We start from the raw sequence: 14,457 nt of genomic DNA on the forward strand, positions 1-14,457 counted from the left end.
TATGAAGAAATATTTGAAAAAAAAATTAATGTGCTAAAGTGATCTGAACATACATATTATCGCTGGAGCAGGTAACTTACTATTCACCTTTGCAAGGTGCTATAATCTCCTCTTTTTTGTCCATGTGATCTTTATGACATTTAATATGGCAGCGACGGCACTCTAAAGCAGGAGGAGGTTTAAACATATGCCACAGTGGCTTCATACATGCCTCACAGTTAGTTGGGAAATGATAAAGAGTAGGAATAAATTCATGCCCCTTATGACAAATATAATTAGATTTTTCTCCCACTGGTTCCACTGGAAATTCTGGTTCCTTTTTACTTTCTCCTTCATTGGCATACAGAATCTAAAAGTACCAAAAAGAAAAATGAATGGTTATCAAACATATGTTATTTTTTATGGGTAACAATTTTGATAGCTTAAATTAAATTAAATTAAATTATTCAAATGAGAAGAAAATGCATTTGAAGTTTGCCTAATCAAGAGCATATGTGAGAAAAGCCATTAGACAGTCACTTTGATTTACATTTCAAAAGAATCAATCCTGTTCAAATACTGGCTCCTCATTTACTCCATATCTTACTATGTTTTAGCATCATTATCAAAATAGACCAGTAAAAGGTAAATTTGCACTTGATAGGTGTTGCAAAGTTTTTCAGGGGATGGGGGTGGGGGGTTGGGGGTGAGAGAGGAATGTCCAAAAAAATCACCTGAAGAGTCCTGGCAATTATATTAATTGCTGTTTTATAATTAAGAATAGAAAACTGGGTATAAGCTGTAAACACAGCTCCAATTTAAGACTTGAATTTGGAGAGTTGAGGGATGAAAGGATGTATAATGTACTCCAAATAAACATTTATAAGCACCCAGAAAACAAGCAGCCAACTCCCTCACCAGTACAACAAGCACAATGACTGTTACATAGAAGGAACTCCATGGCTAACTTAGTTTGACTAATCTAAAATACTGAAGTAATAAAGGGAAGAATTTGGCTTCACTTTTAATTGGAAGTAAAAGGGCATTCAGGTACAAAATTTAACTTTCTAGAGAGCTGAGCATAAAATCAAGAACAGGAGAAAAGTAATGCTTTAAAAAAAACATAACCAACCTTAAACAAAAGGATAGGAAGTACTAGAAACATGATATAAACAAAGTACAGACTTTACAAACAGTAAAATGGAGACAGAAAACAAAATAAGGACGGAAGTTATAAAAGAACAAACAATGTTTAAATGTGAATGAACAGAAAGGAAACATGAAAAAGGCTGAAGAATAAAGATTTCTGTTATATCATATGAGAACTTCTAAAGGTGAAAAAACAGAACAGAACAACATTCAAAATACAATAAAAAAAGAAAAAAACAAAACAAAACAAAACTATGTTTACCTGGAATATCCTTGGAATTTCTTTAGCATCTGCTCTATATACATCTGTCTGTGTAACTGGTCGAACATGAAATAATTTGCTATAAAAGATTTTTAATAAAGGGGTAAAATATTACCAAAAGACCAAATTACATTAGCTATCTTAAAAAGATAAGAAAAGATAAAGTTAACAAATATTCTGATAAAAACACTTACTCTATATCTAAAACCATGTAAGGGTTAGACTGCTCTTTATCTTGTTCACTGTCATAGAAAAGAATCTTCTTACTGCTTACAATCACATACTGTTAAAAGGAATCAAACGATTAAAATAATTACATACCTTATTTATTTTCTTTGAACGTTAAATTCTTTATTAGCAATAAAAAACACATAAGATACCTGCTAAAATAACTAAAATGTACTTAAAGTATCCTTAGAAAAATCTTTCTTAAAAAATAATAAATTTCGTTTACAGATATTTTAAATAAGCAAGTTTGAGGGAATGAACTCAAATACTTTTTTGGACTGATTTAGCACTAAAATTCTATAGCATTAGTAACTTTATGAAAAAATTAACATAATAACATCACTAATCATAGAAACATAAGAAAAGGAAAAAATAGGTCTTTCTATAATGTTATTTTTCTACTGAAACTGTCAACACCAATGTCAATGGGTTTATGTTTTCCTAATATTAAAACCTGTTTTATTAACACATTAATGATTAAAAAGATTTAAAAGATAAATAAAATCACATCATTCCAAATCAGAAAGTGTAAACAGGTTTTACAGGTTTAAAAGTTCTAGTTATTTATATCATCAACTTACAAAAGGGTGAAAAAAAGAACCATATTCAAAAATACCAATTACCTTCTTAGCCCATCCAAATTTCTTAGTATTGTTTCGCAAAGGCAATGAAAGCCATCCTTCTAATCTTGATTCTATAAATAAGCAGAAGAATGAAGAAAAATAACAACAATTCTCCTTAGATAATGAGGAAAATAAAATTTTAATATAAAAGTTACAAAACAAATTAAATATACACTTCAGAATTTATATCTGTATACCATCTAGGGTACAATAACACAGGATCAGTATAAGCAAGTTACGCAATGCAAAACAAAATCCAATCTACATCACACTGAAAACAGATATTCTAGAGTTCTATGTCAAATATCCTGTTGTTTAAATTCATGCATTTATTTGCACAGTTCAGCAGAAAAGTTGCAAGAAAAGTGAGCTCTCTATCCTCACCAGTACATTTGCATTAGAATCCTTTATTTTAAATGAGAAATTACTTGTGTAGGGAAAACAGACTTTTAAAATGGCTATAATAAAATGTAAGAAAAATTATTTAAATTATAGATCAAATTTGGTTAAAAGGTATTGATATAATCAAAAGATTTCTAAACTCCAAAATATGAAAATCAATAAAATTCTAGTTCAGCAAAGAAAACTGAGTGAACCATTGGAATTTGTTTGAATGGCATTTGCTTTGTGTCTTTTAATGAAATAGGTATGTGAGACTGAGCATTTTGGGAAGTTATTTTAATAGTAAAAGTGCTACCACTTATTTCACATCTATGATGTGTCTGAACTATGCTAGGTGCTTTACCTAAGTTCTCCTTGATCCTTACAGTAACACCACAAAACAGGAATTAAACTTCTAATTCAGAAGAGAAAGCTGAAGTCTCAAAAGATCACAGTCATGCCCCTCCGACTCCAGAGCCTTCCAGAGGTCATGATACATGATGTCTTGCCTATGGTTATTAACAGAAATGCTGTCCTTAAAAAGAACCCACACACTCAATCATCTGGCATTGTTAGGATACAATCCTACACCAATTCAAGGCCCTAGATCAGATGACCTCTAATGAAATGAGTAGGACTAAAATAATTTTATTGCTAAGTCATAAAACAACTTCAATTTTAGTGACTTTGACTTCTGTGGTATCCTGATTATTTTGAAATGTAAGAAAAATGTGAAATTGTGGTGACAAATGTAAATAATTCTATTTTATCTATTTTTCTCTGAATTCAATTACTAGGGGACTACATTTTACTCTGCATTAACTGATCAGACACTGATTTCCTATGGCATTTATATTAAACATTTTTTGTACTTATTCTTGTACTACCTTAGTGTTGAACAAAAAAGTTTCATGTATTTTTCTATCTGGCTTCTTCATTTAAACTATAAGCCCTTTCAGGGAAGGATCAGGCCAAATTGTTTTGCACTTCTTTTTAAGACCTAATACAATGTTGACTATGTAAGTTCAATTAAAATTGAACCTTGAGAACAAATTCTTTGTTCATGCAGCAGTTCATTTTTAACTAAGCCTACAGCAAGTTGTTAAGAGTTAGTGAATATTAGTTAATGTTATAAAATTTTTTCAAAAGGACTGAAATTAGGAAGTGGGAAAATACCCCAAAGGTAAAAAGATTTTCAGGATATCACCTGTACCACTAGGTTCCGATGAAATAGGTAAGTAAGGCAAGGATTCTTCTTCTGAGTCAGAATCAGAGTCAACAAGCATGTGAGAACTGGAAGGCTTAGTGGCAATACTGACAGAAGTGGAGGAGCGTTGGTAGGTGAATGACATGGATTCCATAGTGTGTGACTGAGTGATATGAACTAAACACCCAACATAAAAGGAAGTAAGAATGCAGAAAGAGGTTAGGAGAAAATAAAAGAAAATTATTATAATATATAATCAGCTAATTTTAAAAAACTAAATATGAGGAGCTTTCTTTTGTATGTTTATTTTTTAAGGAAATATTTTGTCCAAAATCAATAAATACACTAAGCTTAAAATATTTTTTTAATCCTTACTCCAAGGAGAAGGTTTTCCCTTAAGAAATGACAAATACTTTCCCTTAAGAACAAAGTCAGTCACAGGACTTAAGACAATCAACTAATTTATACTTAAGACAAAAAGCTTTTACTAAAAATACACATGAAGGCTGAAAGCAAATTTGTACCTGGAAACCCGTCATCAGCCTCAGCATCACCTGGTCCACTGCCCACACTGGAACTATCGAGACCGATGTGCAAGGCCTGCAGCTGGGACCGCAGCTGCTCGATGTCACTGTCCTTACTGTCCAGGGCCATCTGCAGTTCTATTCGAATCTGACTCTCCTCAGCGATTTGCTACAAGAAATCAAATTGAATTAAATCAGCTGGATAAAATATGTCTCACAATTTTGCTTCTTACTTAGTTCGATTAATAATTATTAAGGATTATTTTTGTGAAATGTTCTATAGCTAATGCCATGGACAAGAAAATAATTCTACTTCTTAAAAAGAAGTCTTCAATCTAGAGTCCAAAATGTATTCTTACGGCCTGCATTTCATTCAGTTCTTTCTGATACTTGATCATCTGCTGAGTCAATTTTTCACGTTCAGATTTAAGTTCCATATGGAGCTTTCTATTTTCCTTCTCTTTTCTCCGCACATCTGTGTCACTACCACGCTTGACAGGTTCTTTTCGATTCATGATCTCAGCCAACTTATTCACAGCCTTAAAAACATAAAAATAAATAAGTAAATAAATAAAATAAATTATGTCAGTGCTTTCTCAGCAACTCACCAAGAACAGGTTATACAATTGCTAAGAATCTCCTTCCCTACACCCTAGGCTACAAAGAAACATTTAACGTATTATTTGAGTAACACACTGTGCCAGTTTGAATGTGTTATGTCTCCCAGAAAAAGCCATGCTCTTTGACGCAATCTTGTGGGGCAGACATTTTAGTGCTGATTAGATTGGAATCCCTTGAGTGTTTCTATGGAGATGTGCCCCACCCAACTGTGGGTGATGACTCTAATTGCATAATTTCCATGGAGGTGTGGCCCCACCCATTCAGCACTATATAAGCTCAGACAGAAGGAGAGAGCTTGCTACTGCCAAGAGGGACACTTTAAAGAATGCACAGAAGCTAAGAGAGGAGCTGCAGATGAGAGACATTTTGAAGAAGGCCATTGGAAGCAGACTCTTGCTCCGGAGAAGGTAAGGGAGGACAAACACCCCAAGAGCAACTAAGAGTGACATTTTTGAGGAGCTGCAGCCTAGAGAGGAACGTCCTGGGAGAAAGCCATTTTGAAACCAGAACTTTGGAGCAGACGCCAGCCACATGCCTTCCCAGCTAACAGAGGTTTTCCGGACACCATTGGCCATCCTTCATTGAAGTTACCTGATTGCTGCTGTGTTACCTGGGACCCTTCATGGCCTTAGGACTGTAACTGTGTAACCAAATAAACCCCCTTTTTATAAAAGCCAATCCGTCTCTGGTGTTCTGCATTCCGGCAGCATTAGCAAACTAGAACACACACCTCCTTCATTACTCATCATCTTCAACCTTTCAGACTTACTGACCCTTATCAGGATATCAGCAAATGGACATTATCCAACAAATTCTTAAGAGTAGAAAAAATGATCAGTTTACAAGAAAAAAACTAGGAGGAAAAGTGACAGCATACAGAAAATAAGAAAAACTTCAATAAAAAATGTTCAATCAAATCTAGTTTCTCCCAATCAAGATAACAGTGATTGTTTACAATATTGAAAGATTCAGTGACTAATGCTTCCAATTTGTAATGCTAGAAAGAAAATGTAAAAGATATAAACTAAAAAACATTCAAAATCATATTTCGAGTCTATTATACATACTTGAGTTTTGAGTGTTCTCTCTGTTAACAACTGTTTCTCAAATTGTGCTTTAATAGCTGCTGCACTTATCTCTTCATCTTTCAACCTTGCTAATTCTGAAACACAGAAAAATGTAAAAATTATATTCATAACTATAGTAAATTACAAAACAGTAGATATATTAAAGATATTCATAATGATACATACGCTCTTGAGCATCTTTCAATTTGTTATTTAATTCTTCCTTCTCATTCGCAAGATTGGCAACATCACTAGTTAGTGTCCTATTCGTTTCTTCAAGCTAAGAAATGAAAGAGGAAAAAAAATCACATTCCAACTTACAAAATTTAAGTCATGATTAAAACCAATAATTCAAAATGAAAACATCCTAGAATATTGCCAAAATTCTTTTTTTTCTAACTACATCTATCTCTACACTTCTTGCCTCTGTGCTACCTTACCACACTTGACCCTTGATAAAAATTTTGCTAACCACAACAGACCTGGAATGCACCCGTGAAGCCCTTCTCTCACAAACCCTTATTATTTTTAATGAGAAATAATCAAATACTGTAACAAAGCCCTGTATACCCAATATGCGGAATAAACTTACTTCAGATACTGTCAATTTCTTTCAAACAATGTTTTATAATTAAAAAAAAAAATTTTACTGAGAAGTTGATACATTTTGTGTTCCCTCCAAATCCTATTCCCATTCTTCCCTCCTGCAGAAACTTTTATTATGAATGTGTTCATCCTTCCCATCCATAATTTTATACTTTTATTATATACATATGAAATTATAAATTATGTAACACACAGGTTGGTTTTATGTGATTTAAAATTTTCCATAAATAACATCAGATTGCATTTATATTTCTGTAATTTTTTTCACTCAACATTATGTTAAGAATTATCCTTGCTGATATACATAAAGATCTAACCAACTCATTTTAACTTATGTACCGTAGTTCCATTTTCTGTAATATTTCATTTATCCATTCATCTGTCTATTGACAGACATTTGAGTTTTTGCTGTTACAAACATTTAAGCTGCTATGAGTATCGTGCTTGAGTTTCTCTAGCACATTTACCTTAAAGTAGAATTTGTTTGGGTTGCATTATGTGAATATTTAAAATTTATTGGAAATTGCTACGCCATACCATACTATACCACAAGCAAACTAAATTTCCATTCACCATAGTGGTAAAGAACACCATTTTCCAGACATCCTTTAAACACCTGAAATTGTCAGTTACTAAATTTTTGCCAATGTAATGGTATAAGGGTATAAGGCAGTACTTCAAAGTTGTTTTATCTAGCCTTTTGCTGCAGTGCAGTGAAGTTTAAGCCCTGTGAATATATTTAGGTTTTCTCTTAGAAATTACCTTTTTTCGGGGGAGGTGGAGGCAATTTTTCTTTTAGATTATTTAACTTTTTCTTTCTGGTTGTAGTTCAGTATAAATTCTGGATATTAATCCCTTGTCTAATAAGTACAATACAAATATCTTCTATTACTTATTTACATTATCTTCTGTCATATGTAAATTTTATATTCTGTTCTAATAGTTGAAAATTTTTATTTTTCATATTTAGATCCTTAAGATAGAATTTACTTTTGTGTACAGTAAGAGATAAGGATCTAAATTTATTCATTTCCATATAAAAATCCAATTATTCCAAAACCATGTATTGAATCTGTGTCCTTTCCCACTGACTTGTATATTGCCATTTCTTTCCATCATATACCAAGTTCCTAATGTGCAGGAACTTATTTCTGGCCTCCCTATTCACTTCTACAGACATTCCACTATTGAATATCACTATTCTAATACCACACATTATTTTAATTAATGTAGCATTAGAATAGATCTGGATATCTCATAAGGGCAAATACTCCCTCCTTTGCTTTTTATAACTGTTCTGGCTCTTCTTTGATCTTTAACATCTAAATTTTAAGACGAATTTCTTTAGTTCCATTAAATGACTGCTGGGATCTGTTACTGAATTACACTGAATTTTTAAATTAATTTAGGGAGAATCAAATCTCTTTGATATTCTTTCAATCCATAAACAGTTTATACCCTTTTGTTATTTTTTCTTTTTCTGTTGTTATACCACATTTTATAGTTTTCTCCAATTCTTTTTATTGCTACTGTGAGGGGCATTGTTTAATTATAACATTCTAACTGGTTATTTTTATACAGGAAATTATTGATTTTCATATAGCGATTTTATGTCCAGCAACATTATAGAGCTCTCTTAGGAGTTTATAATCTTAGAGATTCTGCAAATAATAGTTTGCCTACAATCTCTAATACAACATGGGTCTAACGAGGGGTGTGGGTGGGAGTGTGCATTCTTATTTTGTTCCTGACTATGCTTCTAAGCTTCCCTGTTAAGGATGGTATTTACTGTTCGTTTTGCTAGATACCAGGTTACAAAAGTTCGCTTCTATTTCTAGCTTGCTAAAAGATTTTAACAGAAATGAATGTTGCATTTCATGAAATGCTTTTCCGATGTTTATTAAGATTACCCATTTTTTTTTCCTATATAAATTGTACAGGATACATTTCCTCATGTTGAATCATTCTTGAGATAATTCCTACTTGGTCATGATACATTGTTTCTTTTTATACAATGCAAGATTCACTTTGCAAGTATTTTATGTGAGAATGACCTATAACTTTCCTTTTGTATTGCCGTTGTATAATTTTGGGCATCAAGTTGGATCATGTTCCCTCTTTTACTAATCTTTGGAATAGTTCATATAAACTAAGATCACCTCTTTCTTGAAGTTTTGGTAAAATCATCTAGATCTTTGCTGGGAAGGACCCTTTCACTGCCAATTCTCATCAATGTTTCTTGTTCTTCAGGTGTTCTATTTCTTCATGAATTAATATTGGCACTTATGCTTTCCTAACAATTTATTTAAATTTTCAAAACTATGCACAGAAGTTTCCATAGTATTCTATTAGTCTTTTTCATAGCACTCTACTCCATCTTTGTTTAATCTCTATTTTTAAGCCTGTTATGTGTCATCTCTTTTTTTCTTCCTTTATCAGTCTGCCATTTTTTTCATTCATCTTTTAAAGAAATTCCATTTACTTTGATGAGCATCTCTATTTTTATTTATTTATTTATGCTTGATTTATTTTTATTATTGCCTCTGCTTGAACTTAACTTTTGTTTTTCTAACTTCTTGAGTTAGAAGCATTGCAAACTTTCTAAAGTATGCATGGAAAGCTTTAAGTATTTCTGTAAGTACAGTTTTATAGCTTCCTGCCAAAAGTTTTGAAACATATGTATATTCCTGATATTACATTCAGTTCTAATTATTTCTAGTTATTTCCATATAGGTGTAGTAATTTCCATTTTTAACATCCAAACATGGCCTGTATGATACTAATTCATTGGAATTTGTCGAGACTTCCTTTGTGGCCTGTTCACACAATCACTTTTTATAAATGTTCCATATCATCTACTTGCAGGAGGATTCTATACCTATTAGATGCAGCTTCTTAGCTTGTTCAAATCTTCTGCATCAATATTAACTGTCTGTTTTATCTATAGTTTCTCTATACACTTAGCAATTAAATCTTGGAGAAACATAATTCAACCTCATAATACCCAAAGCAAATCATTAAAAGGAAACACTACTTCTTGCCTTCACCTTATAAGGCCTCTACTGTTCCAGTTAATCACATAGTATGTCCTCATTCCAAATATTATTAGATTAGCTTCCCCCTTTAATCTGACAAGCCCATTTTCCTTCTTTCTTTCTTTACTTCTTAGCCACGTTTCACCCTTCTTTTTTATTTTCTGAATTAAGATAAGGAATCTAAACCATATGCTAAGCAATAAAAGTTACTGACAACACCCAAAACCAATCCTTAGTGCACGGAGATCTTTCACAGTGTAACACTATGAAGCCACCATGATAAACATATGGTTGGTGACAAAACACATTCAGAATAATATGAATAAATTAGTAGATGCTCTCTCACTCTATCAGGATTCTAGATTTAACTGAATAATAATAAAATTATATGATTTCAATAATGATGATCCTCAGAATGACTATGGTAATATTAAAACTCTTACGAAACAAACAAATTCATTTGAAAGTCTTCTGAGACTAGAAGCTGTAAGGCTAGGAAAAAAATTTATAGGGATTAACACAAACCCAACTATTTGATATTTTACTTCTCTATGAAATTTTTATTGTAATTTTCTTCAACCTCTGTATAATTTACAGTCTTACAGTAGTTTCAGGTTTCTTTTGAACTTTTGTTTACAAAAAGGTTTTGTAAATTGTTTTCTGCTTTTGGTATTCTCCCACTTAGTCCTTTAACTCTGAATTTACTAACGAGTGAAGCCTTTGGAAATAGTTCTTTTTTGAGCTTTTAACAAAGAGAACAACACTGAGGAAATGATGGTTAACTGCATTAAAAATCTTGTAACAAGCATATATGATTTTTCATTTAGCCCAGTAATACTTTTCTAGTGCTTCTACAAAGATTTATAATAAAATAATTTAATTATACTTTAAAAAGTACCAAAAATTTTACTTACAGATGCAATTGTAGCATCTTTTTCAGTAAGCTCCTGTTTGTGTCTAGCCATCATCTCTTTGATCTCCAGCTCTTTCATGATTTTCTCTTTTTCTAAGTCAGAATATTGTTCTTCGGCAATTGAACGAGCTAGCTGCTCAGAATCTGCTTTGGTCAAGGTGATCTCCAGCTGGGCAGCCAAGGAGTCTCTATATTTCAGAGATAATTTTAATTTTCAATTTTCACCATGAAATCAAAGTTTTAGTCTAATTCCTTTCAACAACAAATATTCATTTGGTGCACACTAGGCACTGTTCTAAGAGCAAAGCATATATCTATAAACAAAAAAACACAAGGGTCTCGTCCTTACCTTTCATCCTGTAATTCTTGTTTCTTCTGCTGTAATTCTTTACAAAGTTTGGTCTTTTCTTCACATTCTTCTTTAAGTTCCCTAACCTGTGTTTTATAGAGGGTCTAAATAGCAAAACAAAATTAAGTAAAACGGTATCATCATCAGGAATACTATTTTTACACTCAAAACCTATCTAGATAAAAAAATCAAGTTAAACACAAATGCTCTTAAAATTGAGCTCCTGAGCAAATTAGTAGTTTCACGAGCTTTCCTTTTTTCAAAAAATCAACTGATTAACTAAAGTTCACCTAAAAATTTAGAAGATTCTTGAAAAATCTTTTAAACAAGAAATCTTTTTGACAAGAAAATTTTCAGCTGGAGATCACAGTGAGGTTTCTGAATGAATGCCAGATTGGTAGGACAGCTGAAGAAACAAGGGGAAAAAATTACTAATTTAGACAACAAAATTTTGGTGGCTTAAATCAATGGAACAGAGGTGACAGTTTCTATTTCATATTTTGAAACTGATTTCAAAAACATACAAATGTTAAAATGACAATTTTGTTACAATTTTATTTATTTCATTATGAAAATATATTCTTCCTCAATAAGCAATGCTTCATAAGGAATGGGTATGTACTTAGAACTATTTTTCTACCAATAATGAATTTCTGTTAAAACTATCACCATTCTTTTGCCCAGTTGCTCTTTCTTATATGAGTTATACGACACAAAACATCTCATCTGGAATCCTGGTGTTTGCTGTAAGAATCTATTTTAAGGACAAGAGTAAATTCAACTCAATACTTTCTTGTTTTCAGGTGGTTAGGGGTTGGGGAAGGTTGTTTTTAATTAAATAATGAATTGATAAATGTCATGGAAAAAAAAGACAGCTATTTACCTGGGGTTTTAAAGTATGGAGGAAATTAAAATTTTGAAAGTTAACTTTTTGTGGGTTAGTAGTCTTTTGTCCAGAGGGTAGTTGGAAAGTACTTTAAAAAGCCTAGATTAGTGGTTCCAAATGTCTGTCTATGGACCAGCACATCAAAATTACCTAGTGGGTTTAAAAATAAACAAAACAAAAACATATATTCTCTGGCTCAAGTCTCAGAGATTCCAATTTGCTAATTCTGGTTGTAGGCCTAGGAATAGGTATTTTTTTTAAAAAAAAAAAAGCTCCCGCATTAACTCTGATGCATAAGACTGACTTAAGATTCATTTTTTCTTGTTCTGAAGTCAGAAAAAAATATTCTATGAACACAGAAATTTTCAAATTAATGTGCCTGGAACGTACTGAGAAATACTGCTCAGCTTCAAACTGATCTTGGAGCTCTTTCATTTGCCCATCTGCATCCTGACGTTCTCTGTGGGGACAATGAATAAAAGATTTAAACAAATTTTACACAGAATAAACCAGCAGCTCTCAAAGTGTGGTCTGGGAACCTCTGGAGTCCCTTTCAGAGAATCCATAAGGTCAAATTATTTACATGAACAAAAAAGTCTCTGGGGTCCTCGATAATTTTTAAGAGTATAGAGGGGTCTTGAGACAACAGACGCTTGTGTTAACCACCAACACTGAGTCTCACACACCATGCTGTGCTCAGTCTCTTGCCAGCCCAGCAGCAGCACTGAAGGGTAATGACTAGGAGGGGCATGAGGGAAGCCCTAGAGTGCAGAAGTTTATGTCTAAATCAGCTGGTGATGGTACGGGTTTGTTCACTTTGTAAAAATTCACTGAGCTCTACACTTTAAATTAAAAGCCAAAAAATAAAGAAACAAAAAGTGACACAAAATCTACCCAACCCTATATACATTTGTACAGATACAGGCATAGAAAAAGACCTGGAAGAATAAACAATAAACTCTCAAGAGACATTCCTTCTGGAGAGAAAAAATATGCCTGCATACACATAAGGGAACTTGCATGGTTTCTCTTTCCTTTTTTTTTTTTTTTAATAACAGATTCCTAAGTCTCTACTGAGAAAATATTTGAATACCTGGGTATTTAAAAAATATATATGGCTAGAAAGACACAGAGAGACCAAATGATTTAATCACACCATCAACCATCTTCCAATTTGTGCATTAGGGACATTTGTATGTAACTGTAAAAACCTAACATTTATTAGGAACTTCAGAAAAGTACTTTTTGGAAAGAACCACGTAATAAGAACATGATTATAATTAAACAGTACAAAATAGCACAGAAGAAATTATAATAAAAAGTAGCAGTCTCCTTATCTATACTTATCTAATCTTGGAAGGAAGATATATACATATATATTTTAGCCATTTAACAATGGAAACCAATATAGCATTTCTTACATAAATTCCCATTGCATGTATCATGTATCATTTTTTACCTTGCATTCCAATTATTTATATACCCATCTTACCTCCCCCTAATGAATATCCTCTGATAAAATGCTAGCAAGCTTTTTAAGGGTTAGGAAGTAGATATGATTCTCTTCATATTTCAAACAGTGACTACTGCAAAACCTTCCACATAACAGGTAAGTATTCATTCGCACATTTATTTGGAATGTACTGCGTACAAGATACTGATCAGGGGTTGAGGGAGGGACAAAATATAGATAAAATGACTCTTGCCCTTCATGAGCTTATGAGAGCAAGTGTGGGTGTCTTTGGGGAGGAGGGATTAAGAAACAACAGACCCATGCGCACTTATACAGAAAATAGGCACCATAAATTAGGTATATACAAAGTGTTCTTAGAACAGAGGAAGAAACACAACCTTGATGTTAAACTAGCTCTTGCCTTCATATAAACATACATGAAGAGCATTCAGTCAAGTGGTTTTAAAGTTGTGCTCCCTAGAGCCCAGGATCTATGGAAGTGCGTCAGAGGCTGTTGACGAAAGCTGGGCCAAGGAGGTCCATCCTGGGACTTGGGGGACTTTCTGAACTTGGATCCAGAAAAACTGAATCAGAGACTCTCAATGTAAATGAAGCTGTAAGACATACCTCTAGGGTTGTCAATGTTAAGTTTTGTTTAAGAACTAGCCTAACATGAGAGCAGAATAAAGCTAATGTACAGAAAAGAAAAACAAAGAAGACAAAGATGTCTGTTATTGTTCTAGTTCTGGTTCCAATTTTAAAAGTTGAGCTGCATTCCCTGTTGTCTCTGCAGCTGTTTCTCTAATACAGTGTTGTCCAAAATAGCTTTCTGCGATGAAAATATTCTGCATTTTCACTGCCAAATATATGACAGCCACTAGCTACATGAATCTACTGAACCTGAAATATGGCTAGTGTGACTGAGAAACTATATTTTTAATTCTAATTAAATTTAAGTTTAAATAGGTACATGTGGCCATTGACTACCGCATTGGGCAGTGCAGTGCCATAAATATCCTTCCAATAAATTTCCTTTATGCTCAAATTTGAATTGTATTTCTATCACTTTCCACCAAAAATAATACTAATACTCTGGTTATGTTGTTATGTCAGTACCAGAGATTTCAGTACACTTCTTCAAGTTTAGGGAGTCTTAGGTTAACCCTGGCAACAG

The 14,457-nt window shown here is 32.8% G+C and overlaps 1 protein-coding gene across 5 annotated transcripts in view; it reads right to left on the bottom strand.

Annotated features, from left to right (window-relative positions):
• Positions 1–14,457, bottom strand: part of ROCK2 (Rho associated coiled-coil containing protein kinase 2) — a 213,213-nt gene that overhangs the window by 27,091 nt on the left and 171,665 nt on the right. For 3 of the 5 annotated variants that reach the window (XR_005213332.1, XR_005213334.1, XM_037812984.1), the window contains 12 exons: positions 12,221–12,290; positions 10,945–11,048; positions 10,597–10,783; positions 6,228–6,321; positions 6,042–6,136; positions 4,713–4,892; positions 4,354–4,522; positions 3,830–4,006; positions 2,242–2,312; positions 1,585–1,673; positions 1,391–1,469; positions 88–349 (listed from right to left, as the gene is read on the bottom strand). Coding sequence is in view for 2 of the 5 variants with exons in the window: in XM_037812984.1 (XP_037668912.1) it covers positions 88–349; positions 1,391–1,469; positions 1,585–1,673; positions 2,242–2,312; positions 3,830–4,006; positions 4,354–4,522; positions 4,713–4,892; positions 6,042–6,136; positions 6,228–6,321; positions 10,597–10,783; positions 10,945–11,048; positions 12,221–12,290 (1,577 nt within the window). In the remaining 3 variants the exon portion in view is untranslated. Of the gene's footprint in view, positions 1–87; positions 350–1,390; positions 1,470–1,584; positions 1,674–2,241; positions 2,313–2,564; positions 3,132–3,829; positions 4,007–4,353; positions 4,523–4,712; positions 4,893–6,041; positions 6,137–6,227; positions 6,322–10,596; positions 10,784–10,944; positions 11,049–12,220; positions 12,291–14,457 lie in introns of those variants that run through there. The other 2 variants (XR_005213333.1, XM_037812985.1) reach the window with 2 other exon arrangements.

Source organism: Choloepus didactylus, chromosome 20, assembly GCF_015220235.1.
Source record: "Choloepus didactylus isolate mChoDid1 chromosome 20, mChoDid1.pri, whole genome shotgun sequence".
NCBI lineage: Eukaryota > Metazoa > Chordata > Mammalia > Pilosa > Megalonychidae > Choloepus > Choloepus didactylus.